Raw genomic sequence first — 23198 nt, forward strand, 5'->3', positions numbered from 1 at the left:
GGGACATCATGGTGGCTACGTTTCCCGGACAGGCCTTTCCTCCCTGGACACAGCTCTGTTGGCCTTTTTGGGACTGAGGGGTGGTGCCGGGGACTCCCCATCCTCAAGTAGGAGGGGAGAGCCCTCGCTGGACGCCTGAGGGATGAGGGCTGTGGGAGAGGCCACAGGCCAGGATACGCTGTTCTCCCTCCTGCCTGGGGACCGATCCCGTGGGGCTGTGGCTGTGAGGACTGGACCAGAGGTGGGATAGTGGCGGCATCTCTGTCCGTGTACATGCTCAGCAGAAAGGAGCGGTGGAAGCTGTCCTGTGTCCACGAGGCTCCATGTGCAGAAGCCACGCCTGCTGAGCGAGCACGTGTAGTCCAGGGACGGGCTGGCAGTGAGCGCTCCCGAGGGGCCCAGGCTGGGCTGAGGTCTACTCCTCAAGTCCTGGCCCCCAAGGCTGCAGGGGTGTACCACGCGGCTCCTCGTCACACCTGCCACTTCCCCAAGTTGCCAAAGGGGGTAACTCCCGGGATTCTAGAAAACTTCTGGGACATCTGGGGCTGGGGGAAACCAGTGCTGGTCTACGCTCAGCCTGCTGGCTCTGCTCTCAACGTGGAACTAGGGGCAGGAAGAAGAGTACAAAAAGGGGGGGGGGGCAGAGGAAAAAAAAAACGGGGAGGGGGAGCCATTTAACATGCAGGTCCAACTTCTTTTTCTCTCTTGGGCAGTCCGACGGGAGAAAATGGCAAAACACCAGAAGGCTGCCAGCGGGCCAGGAAGGACAGGATTGTGCTGGACGGCTGGGGGAAGATGGACACACAGGCTGTTAAGAGACACGGTGGGCTGGGAGACCACCGCTGAACAGGGATACGCAGGGAGCAAGCTAGACTGGAAATGCCAGTCAAAATGATATCACGGACATCGATGGTCAGGTGGGCGGCAGCCGCTGTGTGGTGCCCAGCTCATTATCCAGAAAACAAGCCTGGATGCCCTCCAGAGCACGAGGCAACAGCTCCGCAGGCTTAGAACAACTGTGCTTTATTCAAAAGCTTATGCACCGGGGTGCGCCGGCTCACGCCTGTCATCCTAGCTACTCAGGAGGCTGAGATCTGAGGATTGCAGTTCAAAGCCAGCCCGGGGAAGGAAAGTTGTGAGACTCTTATCTCCAATGAGTCACCAGAAAACCGGAGGCACTGTGGCTCAAGGGGTAGGGTGGTAGCCTTACACTGAAGAGCTCAGGGACAGTGCCTAGGCTCAGAGTTCAAGCCCCAGGACAAAAAAAAAAAAAAAAAAAAAAAAAAAGCTTATGAGCGCCAGGAGAGCTGGCCAGGTGTGCAGGCTGGCAGGTGTCATCTTAGTTACCTGTTACCTAGTTACCTGTTCCAGCCCAGCCATGCCTGGCACGGATGTGCAGGCCTTTCGTTCCATCTACGGGAACCTTACCACGGGCAACATGCTTGGGTGGCATGCCAGACTCTGCCTCAAGCACAGCCACCAGCATGAAGGCTGGAAGCACAGCTCTGTGGCAGAGCATCCACCTGGGACCCTGGGTACATTTTTTTTTTTGCCAGTCCTGGGCTTGAGCTCAGGGCCTGAGCACTGTCCTTGGACTTTCTCAAGGCTAGAGCTCTACCACTTGAGCCTCAGTCCCACTTCCGGCTTTTTTGTATGTATGTGGTACCAAGGAATCGAACCCGGGTCTTTGTGCATGCTAGGCAAGCACTTTAACCACTAGGCCAAACTCCCAGCCCCCTGGGTACATTTTGAAGTGCCGGCTCTCAGAGGCAAAGCGAGCCCAGAGCGCCCACCCAGTGTGGGTGGGCATGGAGGAGAGAGCCTGGCCACCCCCATGACCACTCGAGCCAGTGTGGCCAGCCCTCACCCGAGGCCCCCACTGCCCATCCACACAGGCCCTGGTCCTTCTCACCTGCGTCACTCCTGCTGCTCATCATTGCTGGCACTGGGGGTCCGGCTGCGGATCTGACTCCTGAGCTGCTCAATCAGCTCTGGGTTCTGCTGCTGCATTTGCTGGGCAAATTGCTGGCCCCTGGAGGAGAGGTGCGGCCCGCCTGGGGACACATCCTTCTGTGTCCCCTTCCCTCCCACTGCCCCCTGTTCTCAGCAGCCCCACTCACGCCTGGATTAGGCTGGCCAGGTCAGTCTGCGAAGGGCTGGTGCCTGGAGTTCCTAAGGGGTTATGGCTGCCAGAAATCATCCCGGACATGCTGTAGGCAGGTGGGTGGGAAGTGAGGCCCAGGCCCCGGCCCAGAAGCCCAGCCCCTCCCAGGCAGGGGTCTCTACCCAGCGCCCCAAGGCCTGTTCCCCACTTCCCAGGCCCTGGGCTCCTTGGCTTTCAGAAAAGGTCATTTTTTAGACTAAAGACAAGGAGGTCTCGGGGCTGGGAATCTGGTTTGATGGTAGAGGGCTTGCCTAGCATGCACGAAGACCTGGGTTCGATTCCTCGGTACCATACACATAGAAAAAAGCCAGAAGTGGTGCTGAGGCTCAAGTGGTAGAGCTCTAGCCTTGAGAAAGTCCAAGGACAGTGCTCAGGCCCTGAGCTCAAGCCCAGGACTGACCAAAAATAAAGACAAGGAGGTCTCAGTGAGCAGCCATCTCCAAAGAACACCAAGGGACACTGGCGGTGGCCTAGACAGACTGCTCCTCACAGCGTGAAGTGGGGAGGGGTGCTGCCCAGCTCCTGCAGTGCCAGGACACCCCACAAAGGACCCAGCCCTGAATGTCCATCAGGGCTGGGGTGAGAAACTGCTTGGATGGAAGAGTGTATATGAAAACAGCTAGAGACCCCACAGCATGGGCAATCCCAGAGGACTAAGGACACCCAGTCTTCAGAACAGGGGGATCCAGAGACAGAGCGTGAAATCATGGGGGGAGGGAGGGAAAGATATTCCTTTTGGGGGAGTCAAAGAACATTCTAGAACAACATTGGGGAAATAGCTGCATGTCACTGCCAGTGGCCTAAATGCCACCAAACTGCTGCGTATTTTGCCACAACAGAAAGCATAGACAGACCAGGAAGAGAACGGCGTGGCCAACACTTACAGCTGCTGGAGCTGGGGGGTGTTCATCAGGTTTGATGCCTGGAAGAGAGAACAGATGGTCTGAAATAGGGGCCCTAACACACTTTTTCTTCCTCCTTGAAACAGGTGCTCACTGCTTGTTATCCAGGCTGGTCTCAAACTCAGGACAGAGGACATCTTCCCAGCGCCGCAGGCAAAGTGCCAGGATGGTGGCACTGTTATTCGTGCTGGTGCTAGGGTTTGGACTTGTGACCTGTACTTCCGAGGCAGGTGGCTGTCACTTGGGCCAGCCCTCCTCAGCCCAGGCTGGCGCCCATGTGGGTGAGGATGACAGGCGTATGCCACTGCACCCAGCCAGCGACTGACATAAGAGTCTCCAGAATGTTTACGCCTGGTCTTGAACATCGGTCCCAATCTCTACCTCTGAGTAGCTGAGATGAGAGGCTTGAACTCAGTGACTGGCTCCAGCAGTCCAGCACCCCTTTCCTCTTGCCTGCAGGCTGGGTGCAGGGGTGTCAGGGTGAGGAGCACCTGATGGAAGACAGATGGGGGCGGAGTGGGGGGACATTACCATGCTCATGAAGCTGGGGTTGTTGAGTAGGCCAGCGATGTCAAAGGTGCCCAAACCGCCGGTCTGGGGATGAGAGGAGCAGGGGTTACCGACATGCATAACCCTCACGGGTGGGCGCTAGGGCAAGCATCCAGGCACAAACACATGCCTTTCACTCTGGGTCCCACGGGCCTGGCTGGGCTACAGGGACTGGCTCCTCCCAGGGCCCCTGGTCCTGCAGGGCAAACTACTTCACACCAAGCCCGTCAGGGTGCAAAGCTGCTGCCAGATCCATGTCCCGATCAGACATGCTACAAGGCCACAGGGTCACTGCCCTCCAGCCTCACTCCCTATGCCTTCTGTCTGACTGACTTGGGTTCCCTGTGTGTACCCTGCCTGTGTCTGGGCACCCAGAGACCCATCCACCAAGTGACCCTCTCTGCCAGCACCCTCTGTGGGCGCCACGGCAGGGCTTACGGGACTCGGCGCCTCCCTCAGCTTCAGCTCCGCGATCTTGAGGTTGGACTTGTATGTCTCGTTCTCAGGGTCTAGCTCCAAGGCCTTCTTGTAATAGGCCACAGCCTCAGCGTGCTTGTTCAGGCTGGACAGCGCCAGGCTGGAAGGAGGGGTTCAGGAGTGGTAAGGGACCCACAGATGTCCTTTCCTAAGCTGGTCTGCCCTGAGTCTTCAGCCTGGTGGCCCCCAGACATGACAAGTTAATATGGAAGCAGATGGGAATGCTAGAAAAAGCTTTGGTTTTTGTTCCTGGCACAAGGTGCCCAACTCCAACCTGGGGAGGAGGACAGGGGTGAGCTGGGGGATTCTTTATTTTTCAAGAAGCTCTTAGCTGGGCGCAGAGGCTCACGTCTGTAATCCTAGCTACTCAGGAGGCTGCAATATGAGGATCAAGGTTCAAAGCCAGTCTGGGCACAAAAGGACCTGAGACTCTTATCTCCAATTAATCTCTAGAATACAGGAAGTGGGGATTGGCTCCAGAGTAGCCTTGAGCTAGCTCCATGACCCATCAAAAAAAAAAAAAAAAAAAAAAAAGAAGAAGCTCTTGGGTCACCCCGGTGGCATACCCTCCCTCCCCCAGAGAGCCTGAGAATGGGGATGAACTTAAGAAAGAGCACAATAAGCCAAATGGAACTTGCAGCCAGGTGGCTCTCCCTGATCTGGGGGTGGCAGGCTCCTCCTAGTGATCCCGAGAACCTGAGAATAGAATGCAGACCTGATCTGGTGCCTCCCCGAGCACTGTGGTCCAGGGGCTGCGAGGAGCCTGTCTCCCAGACCAGGCAGGGTGAGCAGTGCTGCCGGCACGGATGCTGGGGAAGGGGACAGCCCCCCTTCCCACTTACCCCATGCGGCCATAGGCCTTGCTGTAGGCTGGGTCAATGCAGATGGCACGCTCGCAGTCCTGCACAGCCCCCGTGTAGTTCCCCAGCTTGCTGTAGGCCGCGGCTCTGGGGAGACAGAGGCAGAGCCCTGAGCCAGAGCCACCTATATAGTGGAACTTGGGGACTGCCCTGGGTGGGGGGGGAGCTCGGCCATCAGGTCCACTGAGGACCAAGGCCGTGGCTGACTATATACCATGATACAAGAGGCTGTGCATAGAGACACAAGCTGGCCCACTTGGAGCAGGTGGCCAAGGCCCAGGGACCAGAGCCCATCCAGTTGACTGGTTCTGCCAGGGGGCCAAGGAGGCCCCAAAGCCAGCCCTCTAATTCCAGCATGCACCACCACTACACTCCACACATGTACTCTTGGAGGTAGTGGAGTTCTGGTAAAGAGCTTAGCCATGCCTCAGTTTCCCCCTCTGCATCTAGGCATCTAGAGACCCATCTGCCAAGAGGATGGGTCAAGCTCAAGGAATCAGGTATGTAGTGTTCCTAGGGCAATGCCTGGCAGGGCTGTGCCACCCCTGACCCACATGAGCATGTGGTCAGACAATGAGCACAACCATGGAGTGGTCCAACTACGACTGCCACGGCAGCCAGCAGCCCCACATGGAGTGAGCTGGGGCCGCTCAGTGTCCAGTGATTGCCCAGCAGAGGCCCTGGGCTGGTCCCGAGCACCAGATGCTCACGCCTATAATCCTAGCAACTCACGAGGCTGAGATCTGAGGATAATGGCTCAAAGCCAGCCTAGGCAAGAAAGGCCCTGAGACTCTTATCTCCAATGAATCACCAGAAAACTAGAACTGGTGCTGTGGCTCATAGTGGTAGAGTGCTAGCCTTGAGCAAAAAGTTAAGGGACAACGTCTAAGCCCAGAGTTCCAACCCAAGCCCCAGGACCAACCCAAAAGAAAAAGAAAAAAGGAAAGGAAGCAGTCAAGGGGGAGCCATTCCAAGCGGTAGATAGCAGTGAATCCTATGGTCTTTTCCACGTACACAGTAGAATAAAGGCACATGATAAACCAGGTGTGGTAGAGATGAAAGCCATCTAATAATGAAGCAGACCAACCCACAGAAAAGCTGTGTGGACACAGCCTCTGGCTCCCCTCGTTCTAGAAGCCAAGCCCACAGAAACATTTTTTTGTGTGTGCCAGTCCTGGGACTTGACCTCAGGGTCTGAGCACTGTCCTTGGGTTTTCTCAAAGCTAGAGCTCTACCGCTTGAGCCACAGCACCACTTCTGGCTTTTTTCTATATATGTGGTACTGAGAAACCAAACTCGGGTCTTTATGCCTGCTAGGCAAACACTCTACCACTAGGCCAAATTCCTAGCCCTTCCCCATCCCCATAGAAATATTTTAGGGTTGCAGTCCACTGAGGCTGTAGAGAACAAACCCATGGATGAAGAGAGTGGAGTAATACTTCACAGAGATCTGAACCTTCAGACACAACCCTACCTGGCTAGCCTACACTGGTGCCTTACTCAGACTCCAGCACTGGTCATTTTAGTTTTTATCTTTTCCTTTTGCAAGTCTTGGGGTTTGAACTCAGGGCCTGGGCACTGTCCTTGGGCTTTCTCAAGACTACAGCTCTATCACTTGAGTCCCAGCACCACTTCTGGCTTTTCCTGTGTATGTGGTACTATGGAATCAAACCCATGGCTTCATGTATGCTAGGCAAGCACTATAGCACTAGGCCACACACTCAGCCTTCATTTTAGTTTTGTTTTTCTGTTATGACAAAGTGTCACTTTGTAGCCAGTAGTTCAGAACTGGCTTCATTTCTGCCTGAGATCACAGGTATGGCTACCAGATCCAGCTTTCTGTGATTTCAGACTCTGGGAACAAAAGCCTGAGAACCTTTATCCTTCTGTCACCAGAAGCCAAGGACGGATGACATGGCCTATGCCAGGGAAGGTTTGGTAAGGTCTCAAGTGGACTTGGACAAGTGAAGGAGTAACAGTGACTGGGGATAAAAGAGGTGTCAGAACAAAGGGAACTGCAAAGCTGCCTTTTTGTTTCTGCGAAACACTAAGGGCAGGCCAAGCATGGTATATGAGGCCTACAATCCTACTCCTCAGGAGGCAGTTATTGGGAGGATCTAAGTTCAAGGCCAAAGGTTAGCAAGACCAATATCTTAACCAATAAGCCAACTGCAGTAGTTTGTACCTGTAATCCTAGAGGCATGGAAGTCTAACACTATCTCCTGAAAAAAATGTAAGGTCCTTGGGGCTGGGAGTTTGGCCTAGTGGTTAAAGTGCTTGCCTAGCATGCATGAATACCTGGGTTCGATTCCTCGGTACCACATACATAGAAAAAAGTCGGAAGTGGTGCTGAGGCTCAAGTGGTAGAGCTCTAGCCTTGAGAAAGTCCAAGGACAGTGCTCAGGCCCTGAGCTCAAGCCCAGGACTGGCAAAAAAAAAAAAAAATGTAAGATCCTGTCTGAACAAATAACTAAAGCAAAGGAAGGGCTGGGAGTGTGGCTTGTAGAGATCTTGCCCAGCAGGCAGAAAGCTGAATTTAAGTCTCAGTACCACAAGAACAAGAAGAAGAAAAAAAAGCAAAAAGGTAAGGTAGGTGAATCTGGAAAGTATCCTCAGGCCTCTTTCACAGGGCCTTGGTCACAGCCTAGGCTTCAGACTACTCTGTATCTGCTTCCCATTTTGTGGTAGGGCTCTGAGTCTCTGGGTTTCTCCATGAAACTAGAGGTCCAGGGATAAAAAGCTGGGGGGGGAAGCTTGTTAGGGGCTGGGTAAACAGCTCATGGTCCTGAGGACCTGGATTCCATGCCTACCAACAAAAGAAGAGAGGCAGAAGCTGGGCACCGGTGACTCATGCCTGTTATCCTAGCTAGTCAGAAGTCTGAGATCTGAGGATCGAGGTTCAAAGCCAGCCTGGGTGCAACAAAATCTTGAGACTCAGGGCTGGGAGTTTAGCCTAGTGGTAGAACGCTTGCCTAGCATGCACTAAGACCTTGGTACCACATACATAGAAAAAGCCAGAAGTGGTGCTGCGGCTCAAGTGGTAGAGCTCTAGCCTTGCGAAAGCCCATGGACAGTGCTCAGGCTCTGAGCTCAAGTCCCAGGACTGGCAAAAAAAAAAAATCTTAAGACTCTTATCTCCAATGAAACCACCAGAAAACCAGAAGTGGTGCTGTGGCTCAAAGTGGTAGAGTACTAGCCTTGAGTTGAAGAGCTCGGTGACAGTGCCCAGACCCAGAGTTCAAGCCCCATGACCAACCAAAAGAGAGAGCGAGAGCGAGAGCGAGAGCGAGAGAGAGAGCGAGAGAGAGGGAGGGAGGGAGGGAGGGAACGAGAGAGAGATTTTTACTCATAGTAGCAAACGTATTTTGCATGAATATGCAGAATGCTCTGGAAATAGCTTGAAGTCCTGTGTAGCACTGTCCTGATTGCCCTCCCCCCTAATTCCTCAACTGCCCCCCTCCCTCCATCCTGGCCTACAACACAGTCAGTACCTGTTGCAGAAATAGACAGCGTTGGCAGGGTTGAGCTCGATGGCCTTTCCGTACAGGTGGATGGCAGCCTCAAAGTTCTCCACCTTCATCTGCTCATTTCCTGCAAGCAGACAGACAGATGGATGGACAGACAGAGGAATGCTCACAGTTCACCCACAGCACACTGAGAGCCTGGTCATCATTGTACTGGGGTGGATGTGGCCCCACAAGCAGAGGTGATCCCCAAGACAGGGTGGGCCCAGAGCCCCTTTTGCTCTGTTCTCTAGAAATAGCCCAAGCAGACATCCAGCTCCACTATGCAGTGCTTCCTCAGACCTTCAGCGATGGTGCAGGGCCCCAATGACCACAGTGAACATGTGTGTGCCAACACGCGCACACACATGCACACATACTCTTCCTGCGCTGTGTCACGGCTGGAAAAATTCCAGAGCCACCGATGACTAGAAATGAGTGTGCCTGTGTCCAGAACACACAGACACAGTCTCTTCCCTCTCCATGTCATGGCCAGAAGCCTCCGGTGCTCTTTTAAAGTTTTACTATACTCTGGACCTCACATCTCATCAACCTCTTTTTTTTTTCCTTGCCAGCCCCTGGGACTTGAACTCAGAGCTGAGTACTGTCCTTGGATTTTCTCGAGGCCAGAGCTCTACCACACGAGCCACAGCACCACTTCTGGATTTTCTATACATGTGGTACTAAGGAATCAAATCCAGGTCTTCGTTCATGTTAGGCAAGCACTCTACCACTAGACCAAACTCCCAGCCCTCAGCAAACTTTTTTTTTTTTTTTTTGCCAGTCCTGGGCTTGAGCTCAGGGCCTGAGCACTGTCCTTGGACTTTCTCAAGGCTAGAACTCTACCGCTTGAGCCTCAGCACCACTTCCAGCTTTTTTCTATGTATCTGGTACCAAGGAATCGAACCCGGGTCTTTATGCATGCTAGGCAAGCACTTTAACCGCTAGGCCAAACTCCCAGCCCCTGCCCTCAGCAAACTTTAAACTGTAATTCAGCAGTTGTTGTGTGGCCCCCACCTGTGTGCTGGTCTCACTGAGTGTGGTGATCACATAGCCTCGCCCTGTTCCTGGCTGTGTGGTGCTCTAGTATGGACAGGGCTCACTCTGTCCCCTCCTGTGGCTGCTGACCACTGTGAGCTATGGCCGCGGCATTGTGTGATCCCTGTTCTGCTCTCTTAACTTAGGCAAGTGTGCAAAAACCTAAGGCGAGGGGCTGGGAGTTTGGCCTAGTGGTAGAGTGCTTGCCTAGCATTCACGAAAACCCGGGTTCAATTCCTCGGTACCATATACATAGAAAAAAGCCGGAAGTGGTACTGAGGCTCAAGTGGTAGAGCTCTAGCCTTGAGAAAGTCCAGGGCCGTGCTCAGGCCCTGAGCTCAAGCCCGGGACTGGCAAAAAAAACAAAAAACAAAAAACAAAAAAAAAACCCTAAGGCAGGTCCTAGGCAGTCACACAGAGCCAGACTCACAAACACCCTGGCTCTTCAATACCATCCCTGTCCCCAAGGGCCCACTGACCACTGTCCAGTGCTGGAATGGAACCAGCTCCCCTCACCTTCTGTCTTGAGGCGCTCTGCCTCTGCCGAATCCTCATCAGAAGGTGGGGTGTGCTCGGGGGGCCTCTGGTCCTGCGGCTTCTCCTGCTTAGAAGTTAGACAACCCCACTGTGCCCATGGCCCAACCCACCCTTCAGCCTCATCCATCACCAAGTGCCACCAGGATCTGCCGGGCTCGAAGGCTCAAGGACTATGGCACTCTGGTCTCTACTCCAGGACAAGAAGGGCAGCCCATAGGTCCTGATCTCCAGGGGGACAAAAGTGACGCTGGGTGGCCCACAGCCACCACTGCTTTTCTCTTTGGGATGGAGACCAGGTAAGCCTGGGGCTTACCTTGCCACTGGCAGCTGCTTCAAATAGTTCAGGCAAAGTCTGGGGGAGCGCCAAGTCCGTGTCCTCCACGGTCACTCCGAAGGCAGTCTCCAGGCACTGGATGGCAACTGCAAGAGAAGACGGAGTACTTCCACTGTGCCCATATGGGCATGACCATCTTCACAGCCTGGGTACAGGGGTGACACTGTGCCCCAGGGTCCCCAGTATGCCCACAGCAGGTGCTGCCCCTCCCGCTCCAGCCCTGGATGCCTTCCTCCTGCCAACCTCAGACACGTGGGGCTGCTGAATGAGCCTGCACAACCTGACACTGGGGCAGGCAGTCACATAGGGACTCAGAGAGCCTCAGATCCCCTGTGGGGTCACATGTCACCTGCTTAAAGGCAGTAGGGTGCAGCCTGGCCCAAGACAGGAGTATGAGGCCACTTTGGATCTCCCTAGGCAATGGCACTGGACTGCCACATACAGGACAGGAAATAACCAGGGAACCCTATCCCCTCGGCCACACAGGTCAGGAAAGGACACAGTATGCAGATCACACCTTAACCCCAGGCAAAATGGGGGGCAAAATGTCCACTGTCACCCAACTAGAACGCAAAGAAGGGCATGAGCCAGAACGTACTGCCCAAGGCTGCCCTGGCACTGAAGTCTGAGGCCGCAGAGGGTCACCTGAAGCAGATAGGACGGTGGCCAGCCCACAGTGGGCACCCAGCAGCATCTGAGAGCCCAGGCAGGGATGTCCACAAGAGGCAAGCAGAATAGCATGGAAGCTCCACTCAAAGAAGCATTACAAAGATTTCAAACCCCAGAGCTCTGTCTCAAGCCAGTGCATGGCACTGTGTGGAGTGTCCCATGCTCTGGGATGCCTACCTTCCAAGCTCTCCTGGGCATCGGACGAGAGCCCACCATGCCGGAGCTGGTCCTGCAGGAACCGGATGATGGCATAGGCCAGGCGCTTCCGGTTGTCCATCTTGAGACAGGCAGAGGCAACACAGGTGTTCAGGATCTACAGGACAAGTGGGCATGTTGAAGTCTCCTCCCCGTAGGGCCCATGCCCACCGTGCCATGACAGCCAGCTTAAATGGTCAGCCAATTCCACATCACAGCTGCCATGTTAGAGACAGGACTCCTGCACACTCAGAGTGAACTGACCCAGGGGCCACAGCTGTTGCCTCAGAGCAGCCCTTTCCTCAGTTTACCTCACTGTTAAATGCCACTAAATAATAAGCCAGCACCTTTCATAGCCAGAAGTGTGTGGCTGTTCTCGGGGACCCTCCAGTCCTAGGAGTTGAGACGCAGCCTGCTCCCACTCCCTGCCCCACAGCGCTGGCCCACACATGGCCTCCCAGCAGAGCTAGAGTGACAAAAGAACAGTCTGGAATGCAGACACTCAGCCCACGGACAGCTCCGTCTTCACACAATGCTCCCCATGTAGACAGGAAAGGCCTCGCAGGGCTGGGACTTGCGGCCCACTGCCTGACAGGGTCACCACAGGGCAGCTCAGCCTCCAATCCAGCACTCTGACATCTAATGGCAGCAGCGAAGCTGGAACGGCCTTATCCTGGACTGGCGTCAGACTCAGTGCCTGACCCAAAGACGGGGGCCTTGTCTGGAAGCAAGGACTTCACAGGTGACCCAGACAGCCCTAGTGACACTGCACAGGAATACACAGACACACAGGGAGATGGAGCGAGGGTGGTGGCAGTGACATAGCCATGGTACACAGCAGAGGCTGGCCTCTCTGGTGGCTCCACAGGAGCAAGGCCTGCCCACAACAGATTCTATCTAGGTTTGGGCCTTATTCTCAGAACTGGCCCTGTGATAATACAGCCATCTGATGGCCATCCTAGCTCCTAGACACAGAGGATGGGCTGGGTCAGCTCTGCCCACTCATCAAGCTAGATAACACAGCCCAGGATCTGGGCACCCTGGGGCTTCAGGAGCCCAAGTCCATATCTGTCATGTGACTGAGAAACCCTATCACGGCTGTGATATCAGGGGACACTAAGCTGAGTTCTCAGTATCCTGTGGCCCACTGACAACACAATGGTGGCTTGGGGTACAGGCCCGAGTACAGCACATGTAGGCTGTGTGAGCCTGGGTCACTGGCAGTGGCCCTTCTGAGTGCTGGATCCTCTAAGTGTTCAGCTGAAGCACCCAGGTCCCCAGAGAGGTGGAAAGAAGCCATGCAGCAAGTCCCAGCAGCAACAAGAGAGGTTCCTTAGGGACTGAGGTGTGGTGTGCCCTGTCGTGCTATGAGGCTTATGCCTTCTGCACCTGCTGGCCCAGGCAGGCAGAGAAGGCAGATGTGGGATTTGAGAGTAGGGAGGGGCCTCCATGAGAAGTGGGGGCTGTGTGCACAGGGGCCGGAGCCCTGAGGGGATACTCAAAGCACATCTGCTGGCTATGGACCAGCTGGGCCACAGGGCCTCACTCCCTGTGCTTCTGTCACAGCTGCTTCCTGTGGTCCTTTACTCTGCTGTGCCCTGTGCCCTGATCCAGCTCTCAATAAGTAGCTACAATGCCAATCTCCACAGCAGCACATAGCCAGGGGGCCCCAGGTACCCCAGGTGTGCAATACCATCAGGTAGCACTGTGTCCCCTGAGCTCTGGAGGGTAAAATCCAGACCAGGCCCGTGTGGAGCTGGGGTTCTCACAGCAGAACTCAGGTGAGGCCTAATCCAAATAGGAAAATAAGAAAGGGAAACATAGCCAGGCACTGGTGGCTCACACCTGTAATTCTAGATACTCAGGAGGCTGAGAACTGAGGATTGTAGTTCAAAGCCAGCCCAGGCAGGAAAGTCTAGGAGACTTTTTTTTTTTTTTCTGCTAGTCCTGGGGCTTGAACTCAGGGCCTGGGCACTGCCCTGGGGCTTTCTCAAGGCTAACACTCTACCACTTGAGCCACAGCACCACTTCGGTCTTTTTCTGTGTATGTGGTACCAAGGAATCAAACCCATGGCTTCATGTATGCTAGGCAAGTACTACCTCTAGGCCACACTCCTCGCCCCGACTCTTTGGCGAGTGGTGCAGGTTGAACTCACGGTCTAGACACTGTCCTCTCAGCTTTTTTGCTCAAGGCTAGTGCTCAACTACTATCTTATGGGGACTTTTCTGCCCAGGCTAGCTTTGAACTGTGATCCTCTAAGCTCAACCTCTTAAATAGCTAGGATTACAGGCATCAGTCACCAGCACCCAACTATGAGACACATATCCAGTTAAGCACCAGAAAACCTGAAATGGAGCTATGGCGCAAACTGGTAGAGCACTAGCCTTGAGCTGAAGAGCTCAGGACAGCACCCAGAGCCTCATTCAGCTCCACGACTGGCAAAAGAGAAGAGAGAGAGAGAGAGAGAGAGAGAGAGAGAGAGAGAGAGAGAGAGAGAGAGAGAGAGAGAAGGAAAGAAGGAAGGAAGGAAGGAAGGAATAGAGGGGAGGGAGGAGGGGGGGGAGTGGACATGGAGGTAGACATGCTCAGTGAAATACCATGTGAGGACAGAGGCAGAGATGGGGAGATGCTCCAACAAGCTCGTCCGCCACCCAACTGTGGGGACAGACTCTGGAGAGACTTGACCCAGGCTTCTGACTCCAGGACTCTTGAAAGCAGAAGGCCCTGCTCCTCAGGTTCCACAGTGCATGCAACTGTGCCAGGTGGCCAGCAAGGAAGACAGGGGCAGGATGGGTGCCACGTGGCCTAATCCCCAGCTTGTGGCAGCAGGTTGGCCCTGTTTTCAGAAGAGGACCTGGGACTGGGCCCAGGGTCAGCCAGAAGGGCGCTCCGGCTATGAATATGGACACAATCACGTGTCCACTCACAAAGGACGCGGCCCACAGACAGGCGGGATGACTGCTGCGCACTCCCAGGCACCCAGGAGCAGAGCCAGCCGCTCTGGCCTCTGTAACAGCACCAGAGCTCATTCCACAAACTGAATGTCCGCTTTAATCCCAAGTGGCCGGGCGCGCACACCTGCACACAGATGCATGCTGCTTCTGGCTCCAAACACCCGACAGGTTCCACGAGGAGGGCACGGGCATGGGCCCAAGCTTTGTGGCCAGTGAGTCTCAGCCATCGGCTTTGAGAAATACCTCGTATGCACACAGGGCTCCACTCCGTCTTAAACATAGGCCCATACTGGCCCTTGAAGTCAGGGCCTGGGCGCTGTCCTGAGCTCTTCTGGTCAAGGTTAGCACTCTACCACTGAGCAACAGCACCACTTCCAGTTTTCTGGTGGTTCACTGGAGATAAGCGTCTCACAGTCTTTTGTGCCAGGGCTGGCTTTGAACCTCAATCCTCAGACCTCAGCCTCCTGAGTAGCTGGGATGACAGGCGTGAGCACCACTGCCTGGCCACTGTTAGCCTGAGACAGGGCCTGGCTATGTTGCCTAGTGGTCTTGATGGCCTAGGCTCAAATGATTCTCCTATCACCTCCTCCTGAGCACGGGAAGACTGGCATGGGACACAACACCTGGCTTGTCAGGCAAGTTAACAGGAGCCAAATTCTACAGGTACCCTGTGGCTCTCCTCACCCACTTTGCCCACCACACTCTGCACCTTGTGCAATGGTTCCATCTGGCTGGTGACTGTCCTGGGGACACGAGGAAATACTGTGGCTGTCACAACTGGGAACTCCTGGCATGGAGAAGGTAGAGGCTAGGGCGTTCCCCAGGGTCCAGAATACAGAGGCTCAATGAGCTAGCTGATGACTACAAGGCACTCCAGAGGTTACATCATCCACCCCTCCCCCACCCCACTTCAAGCACTGGCCACTGGCACCTCTCACACAGAGGCAGTGACCGGCAGAACAGGATCAAACCCACTGCAGCCTGATCTGCCTGCTCTTCCTTTGAGAGAGAGCTCTGAGGCTATTTCTTCCTCTTAAAATATGCTCAGCATTGGAACGGGGAGTTTGGCCTAGTGGTAGAGTGCTTGCCTAGCATGCATGAAGACCTGGGTTCAATTCCTCACACACACACACACACACATATATATATATATATATATATATATATATATATATATATGTACACATAGACACACATATATACATGTATATACATATATAAATATACACATATATATATACATATACATATACATACACACACACACACACACACACACACACACACACAGCAGGGCAAATGACCCATATCCCCTAGAAAGCAACACCCAGGCTCCTTCCTGCAGTGATCACTGTGCTGCCCCATCTGTCTGGGATGGTGCTGGCAATCAGGCACCTGAATGGTACACAGCAAGGTCAAGGATGCAGAGATGCAGATGCCGTGTGGGTCTCTCAGAATGGGGGGCGGGGGGAGAGAAGGGGAGCAGCGAGGGATCAGGGTACTGTGGCTCACCTCTATAATCTTAGCCACTTAGGAGGCTATGATCTAGAGGATTACCGTTTGAAGGCAGAAACTTCACAACTCAGCAGCCCAATACCAGGCTGGTGGCATGGCTTAAATGGTTAACACCGGCTTTAAAGAAAGCTGAGCAAATACAGAGTTCAAATTACAGCACCATCACCACAAAACTGGGGGTGACAAGAGGAAGAGAAAGGTCACTAGGGTGGGAAACACCTGTGGAACCAGCCCCCAGGAAGGGGAGGCAGGACAGTGAGCTCCAGGCCAGCCTGGGGCTCCATATGGAAAAGGACAAGACACCCCCATCCACACATACAATCACCCCACTGACAGGAAATATCGACAAAAGGTGAACCCAGGGCCTAGGAAATGGGGTGAAAAACTGCTCCGGGGCGGCATTTTCTTTGGGGGTAATAGAATGTTCTACAATTAAGAGTTGTCTGTATAACTTGCACTTCATACAGTAATTCTATCTCAATTTTTTACAAAGGGATAAGCCCCCCAAAACTGTTCACTGTGCAGCTGAGGAGAGGATTCTAGAGGCCAGGGATGAGAAAGGGCCCAGAGTGCAAACCGCCAGCCTCGGAATCCCAGGGCCTCTCTGACACAGCTGACCCATGATGCCTAGCCACAAGGAGTTAAGAGTCTTCAGAGGTAAAGCTATCAGTCTCAGTAAACAGGTTTCAGTGAAAACTAGACAAGTCCAAACATAGCAGTGGTACTCACTAGACACTATGCTGAAAATGAACTAGACAACTTGTGGATAAAGATGGGAGGGAAAAACTGGGAGACAGTGAAGAAGGGGCGGCACCGTCCTAAATTAAATGTACTCTTTATGTAGCTTACGTAATGGTGCATCATCTTTATAATAATACAAGATGAAGGGAAAAAAAAAGACAAAAACAAAAAACAGAAGCCAGGACTGATGGCTCATGCCTGTACTACTCAAGAGGCTGAGATCTGAGGATCATGGTTTGAAGCCAGCCAGGGCAGAAAAGTGTACGAGACTCTTATCTCCAATAAACTACTCAGAAAAAGCCAGAAGTAATGCTGTGGCTCAAGTGATAGAGTGCTAGCCTTAAGTGCAAGGAAGCTTAGAAACAGTTCTTAGGCCAAGTTCAAGCCCAGGACTGGGGGAAGCGGGCGGGGGGGAGGGGAAGGACAAAACTAGAAGCTTTCCCACAAATCCAAAGACATATGTAGAATGTACGTAAAATGCCCAAAGTTTCGATTTACATGAGTTTTGTTTGTTTGTTTGTTTTGGTAACTTAGGGCTTGGAATTGGCCTGAGTCCACTTCCTATTTCTAGTGGTTAATTGGAGATAAGAGTCTCATAGACTTTAGACTTTAGTGCTTGGGGTGGCTTTGAACCATGATCCACAGATCTCAGCCTCCTGAATAGCTAGGATTACAGGTCTTAGCCACTGCACCCTGCTAAGATTTTGTCTTTTAAAAGTATTGTTTCGGGGCTGGGAGTTTGGCCTAGTGGTTGAGTGCTTGCCTAGCATGCACGAAGACCTGGGTTCGATTCCTAGGTACCACATACATAGAAAAAAGCCAGAAGTGGTGCTGTGGCTCAAGTGGTACGTAGAGCTCTAGCCTTGAGAAAGTCCAAGGCTCAGTGCTTAGGCCCTGAGCTCAAGGCCCAGGACTGGGGGGGAAAAAAAGTATTATTTCAAATTGACAGCATTATTCACAATGGTGAAGAGGTACCGACAGATGGCTGAATGGAAGCACACAATGTGGTCTACAAGCACGGTGGAATATTATGCAGCCACGAAAAGGAATGTGGCTCTGACATTTACCTACAACACTGAAGGACTATAGGGACAAGGTGCTCAGCGACACAGCAGACAGGAGACACCTGCTGCAGGACTCTAGTCCCAAGAGCTCCAGAGAGCCAGGAAGTAGGATGGGGTTGCTAGGCACCAGGGGGAGGGAAGCTGGTTTGTGAGAATGGAGGGTTCTGGAGATGGATGGTAGGGAATGCTACCTGACTATGTGGCTGTGCTTGATGTCTCAGAGCAATGAACCTCACGAGGTTAAAATGGTGATTGGCTGGTGCTAGGAGTGTGGCCTAGTGGTAGAGTGCTTACCTACCATGCACCAAGACCCAGGTTTGATTCTTCGGTACCACATACACAGAAAATGCTGGAAGTGGTGCTGTGGCTCAAGTGGTAGAGTGTTAGCCTTGAGAAAGTCCAAGGACAGTGCCCAGTCTCTGAGCTCAAGCCCCAGGACTGGCAAAAGAAAAAAAAAAATGGTGACTATAGAATGAGCACAGACATCAGACGTGTTGTTCAAGTCTATGGCGCTTCCTTTGGTTGGGAACCTGGGTTCTTTCCGCATTGCACTGTTCTAAATCTAGATCAAAGTTCAAGGACTGAGTCACGCCTATAATCTGGTCACTCAGGAGGATGAAATCAGAGGATCAATGTTTGAAGCCAGTCTAGGCAACAATCTGAGACTCTGATATCCAATGAACCACTACAAAGCCGGAAGAGGAACAGTGGCTAAAGTGCCAGAGAGCCAGCCTTCAGTGAAAAATTTGAGGGACAGCACCCAGGCCCTGACTTCAAGCCTGAGGAACAGCAGATACATAAATATGCACATAAATAAATAAATAAATAAAGCCAGGTCAAAGGTCAGCTCTGGCCAGGTGCCAAGGCAGAAGGTAGTTTCCACATTTCTAGAAAGTTCACACTTAGTGACACAAAGACTGGCTGGGGAAGGATGGCACACCTGTCTTACCTACCTGAGCTTTGAAGCCAAGGTAAAAACTTAGGGGCCAGGAGCACAGCCTAGTGGTAGAGTGTTTGCCAAGCATGCACAAAGCCCTGGGTTTGATCCTCAGTACCACATACACAGAAAAAGCCAGAAGTGGTGGCTCAAGTGGCAAAGTTCTAGCCTTGAGCAAAAAGTGTCCAAGGATAGTGCACAGGCCTGTCCTTAAGCACCCTTCTCCCCTCCCCCCAGCCAGGGGACAAAACCAAACCAAACCAAACCAAACCAAACAAAAACAAGTAAAAATCTAGACGGCAGAGGATCCAGTAATCTACCCACATGCCTCAGGTCCAGGCTACTCAGAGGGTCCTTCCTCTGTGGAAAACCTGGAGTATGAAAACCGGGTATTGGAAGAGTGGGGGGGGGTCACAAATTCCCTCCAGGCACTACCAACAAGAGAACCAAAGAGGAAGCCTGAACTTGGCTTGACTCTGAGCAAAGAACAGGGTGGCATGGATGGTTGAGCAGCCCACACAATACTGCATGCCTCTGGGCCCTTGCACACATGCCACGCGAGCCCAGACTGCTCCCCCAAGGCAGCTTCCTTTCATGAATACTCTGTGAGCACACACGGTGAGTGCTGTCTGTGGCAGGGCTGGGCAGGCGTAAAGGTCAAGACCGAGGTCCCTAAGGGTGCTCTTGAGGGGCACCTGCCCAGGTGCAACTCCACCAGCAGAGCTACTGGGCCCCCGCCAGAGGTTGAAACCTACAGGGCTGACTACATTTCAAGCTACTCAAGAGGAAGAGATCAGGAAATGGTGGTTCAAGGCTAGCCCAGGCAAAAAGTTAGTGAGGACCAAGGGGGTGGGAAATGAGAAGGGGCATCAATGTGTGAGAAGTAATGCACCTACTACGTGGCAAATATAACTGTAAGTAACCCTTCTATACATTACCCCAAAAATAAAAAAAAAGTTAGTGAGGGGCTGGGAGTGTGGTCTAGTGGTAGAGTGCCTGCCTAGCATGCATGAAGACCCAGGTTCGATTCCTCAGTACCACATACATAGAAAAAAGCCAGAAGTGGTGCTGAGGCTCAAGTGGTAGAGCTCTAGCCTTGAGAAAGTCCAAGAACAGTGGTCAGGCCCTGAGCTCAAGCCCAGGACTGGCAAAAAAAAAAAAATTAGTGAGAACTCTCCCCCCCCCCCCCCCCCCGGCATCTCAACTATCAAGTAAAGGTGGTGCAATTCCAACTATTGAGGAGGCAGAGGTTAGGAAGAGAGAGATTCAAGCAGCCCAGACAAAAATGTGAAACTCTATTAGAAAAATAATGAAAGCAAACTTGGTTAAAGTAGTTCAAGTGATAAAGCACATGCCTAGCAAACACAAGACCCTGAGTTCAAACTCTGGGTCTACCCACCACCAAAAAAAAAAAAAAAAAAAAAAAAAAAGTAAAGTAGTATATAGCCTGTTAACCTGTAGTTCCTTTCATCTCTTCAACCTTCAACCCAGACAGGATTTTTTTTTTCTAGTCCTGGAGTTTGAACTCAGGACCTGAGCATTGTCCTTGGGCTTTCTCAAGGCTAGAGCTCTACCATTTGATCCACAGACCACTTTCAGCTTTTTCTATGTATGTGGTACTAAGGAATCGAACCTGGGTCTTTGTGCATGCTAGGCAAGCACTCTACCACTAGGCCAAACTCCCAGCTCCCCAAACAGGAGCTTAGTACGATCATGTACAACTAAGCCATGCCAACTGCACTGAAGATGGTTACCCATCTGAGGCTGTCAAGGGACCCCAACCTGGGATAGACCTAAATCCACTCACTCCTGTTCTAGGAAGATTCACCTCTGTTCAAATCCTTGGCTGCCTAAGCTTTTCTAGCTCGAAGCTGGTGTCCTGCAATCCATGGAGAGAACATTTCCATGATGGGGGAACAATTTCTGAGCTGGACAGAGTAGCAATGCCCCCAGCCTTGCAAGCCATGTCTCTGGGACAATGTGCCACTTTGCTTTGACCCCTGTAGCTCAAACTTAACTGCAAATGAACCGTGAACCATCCCAGGAGCCTGGCTGGATCACTGGTCAAATCTGCAAGCTAGGATCATTTCATGCTCACAACTTCAAGCGGCTACTACTCGACCTCCCCCATTCTACAGAAGGGTAAACTGAGGACCAGAAAGATCCTTGGAGCAACCCAAGGCCACTGAAATGAATAACTTAAACCAGGAGCTCTGAATCCAGGCAGCCAGACTCATGCATCTAAACTCCAACATGCCCTACCAAATTGGGTATGCACACCCCGCCCCAAACTGCACACAATTTTCAGGGCACATACATTTTTGTGGAGTCCCAGATGATGAGTTACTAGTCAAGGGAAGTATTCTTTTTGTGTGTGCCAGTACCAGAGCTTGAACTCAAGACCTGAGTGTAGTCCTCTAGCTTTTTCTCCACTCAAGGCCGATATCCCTACCATTTGAACCATACCTCCAGTCTGGCTTTTTGCTATTTAATGGGAGGTAAGAGTCTCACTGAGGGAGATGCTGATGCCAATAATCCTAGCTTCTCAGGAGTCTGAGATCTAAGGATCACAGTTAGAAGTCAAATCTGGAAGAAAAGTCCTTGAGACTTTCATCTCCTATTGTTCACCTAAAAGCCAGAAGTGGGGGACCAGGAGTTTGGCCTAGTGGTAGAGTGCTTGCCTAGCATGCACGAAGACCTAGGTTCGATTCCTCGGTACCACATACATAGAAAAAAGCCAGAAGTGGAACTGTAGCTCAAATGGTAGCGTGCCAGCCTTGATCAAAAAAGACAAGTGAGGCCAGGAGTCTGGCCTGGGGTAGAGTGCTTGCCTAACATGCACAAAGACCTGGGTTTGATTTCTTGAACCACATACATAGAAAATGCCAGAAATGGCACTGTTGTTCAAGTGGTAGAAAACAAGCCTTGAGAAAGCCCAAGGACAATGTCCAGGCCCTGAGTTCAAGCCAGGACTGCACCCTAACCCTCCCCAAAAAAGGAAGAAAAAAGAAAACTCGGGCCGGGAGTTTGGCCTAGTGGTTAAAGTGCTTGCCTAGCATGCATGAAGACCCAGGTTCGATTCCTTGGTACCACATACATAGAAAAAAGCTGGAAGTGGTGCTGAGGCTCAAGTGGTGGAGCTCTAGCCTTGAGAAAGTCCAAAGACAGTGCTCAGGCCCTGAGCTCAAGCCCAGGACTGGCAAAAAAGAAAAAGAAAACCCTAACGAAAGTGAAAGTGCCCAAATACCAAACACACATATACACATATATACCTATATACATACACACACACACACCTCACAGACTTTTCAGCTCAGATTGGCTTCAAACCTTGATCCTCAGATCTCAGCCTCCTGAGTAGTTAAGATTACAGGCATGAGCCACTGAATCCTGGTGAGGGCAGGATTTTTAACAACAGCGGTTTGGGGGCTAATCCTTCTCTCTAGGGTGTCTAGACTTGGAAAAGTGCTGACCAGTGGCCCTGGCTTCCATCATTCCATGACAACTACATGTCCCCAAACATAGCGTAAGGCATCTATGGGACAGAAATGTCCCCTCTTGAAAACCACCATGAGAAAATAAGACAAAACAGGATCAAGAGGGGACCAAAGCATAGCCTAGTGGTAAAATGCTTGCCTGGCATGTGCAAAGCCCTAGATTCAATTCCTCGGTACCAAACACAGAAAAAAAGTCGGAAGTGACACTGTGGCTCAAGTGTCAGAGCTCTAGCCCTGGGCAAAAAAGTGTCCAAGGACTGTGCTCCGGCTTTGAGTTCAAGCCCCAGGACTGGCAAAGAGAAAAAAAAAAAAAAAATCGAAGAGATGCAAAGAACCAAAAACAGTTACAAAAAATTGCCAGTCTCTAGCAAAGTGCCATCAACTGATCAGTGACCATTTGAGGGTCGTATAACCTCAAAAATGACTTCTGTGAGGCTTATGCTTTCACACTGGAGAGGAAATGGCAGCTCAGAGAGGGAAAGCCACTTGCCACCAGCCAGCAAGAGGTAAGGGCAGGAGTTTGGTCCCCAATCCCACATACAAAAAAAAAAAAAGACCTACACGTGAGTGAACCAGGTCCAAGAACTGCTATCTTTTGGGTTTGGTTTTTTTGGTGTTTTTTTTTTTAAGTGGGTGGGGGATTTCTCATTTTGTGCTGGGCTCAGCGCTTGTGACGTCCAATTTGTACTCGGGGAAACTGAGGCTTTGAGCAAGCTAGTTTTAAAGTCAACCCGATGGAGAGTTGAACCGTGGGGACAAACGGGGGACCCCCCGAGTTTGAGGGCCCGTGTGTCCAGGATCACATGCCGGTCGCCTTCCCTCACCGCCACAACCCCGCGCGGTCCTCCTCACACGCCGGCGCAGCAGTAAGGTCGAGGCCTTGTTCGACGCCGCCCTGCCTCAGTTTCCGACGCCGCCTTGCCTCAGTTTCCACTTCGCACCGCCCACTCACAGGATTTACCCGACGCAAAGACGTCGGCCTCACACCTTACTTCTCTGACGGGCCCTTGAACCCCCAAAGACACGAGCTGCAGCTATTCCGGGCCACCCGATTCACCACAGAGTGCCCCCAACTCACCTCACAAGCGACGGAACCCGGACCCCACCGACGGCTGCGCCTGCGCACCGTGGCGCCGCCCGGCCCCGCCCCCTTGCCGCAGCGCCTGCGCAGTAGGAGATCCGTGCTAGTTTGTTTTCGGACTACGCAAGCGCAATCTTCACCGAAGAGGGCCTGAGCGGAAGTGGCGCGATTTGGAGGCGG

General features: G+C 52.5%; 1 protein-coding gene across 1 annotated transcript; it reads right to left on the reverse strand.

Annotated features, from left to right (window-relative positions):
* Positions 1–377: 377 nt before the first annotated feature.
* On the reverse strand, positions 378–23087 carry Sgta (small glutamine rich tetratricopeptide repeat co-chaperone alpha). The gene is made up of 12 exons (XM_090341127.1): positions 23016–23087; positions 11211–11346; positions 10344–10450; positions 10010–10094; positions 8444–8543; positions 4935–5039; positions 4054–4192; positions 3598–3660; positions 3049–3086; positions 2121–2210; positions 1913–2032; positions 378–785 (listed from the first exon to the last, which is right to left on the reverse strand). The coding sequence occupies exons 2-11, from the start codon at positions 11308–11310 to the stop codon at positions 1918–1920; spliced, it is 942 nt and encodes a 313-aa protein (XP_090197253.1). The 5' UTR covers positions 11311–11346; positions 23016–23087; the 3' UTR covers positions 378–785; positions 1913–1917.
* Between the last annotated feature and the right edge of the window lie 111 nt (positions 23088–23198).

The sequence above is a fragment of the Megascapheus bottae genome, chromosome 1 (assembly GCF_031878675.1).
Source record: "Megascapheus bottae isolate mThoBot1 chromosome 1, mThoBot2.hap1, whole genome shotgun sequence".
Classification (NCBI taxonomy): Eukaryota; Metazoa; Chordata; class Mammalia; order Rodentia; family Geomyidae; genus Megascapheus; species Megascapheus bottae.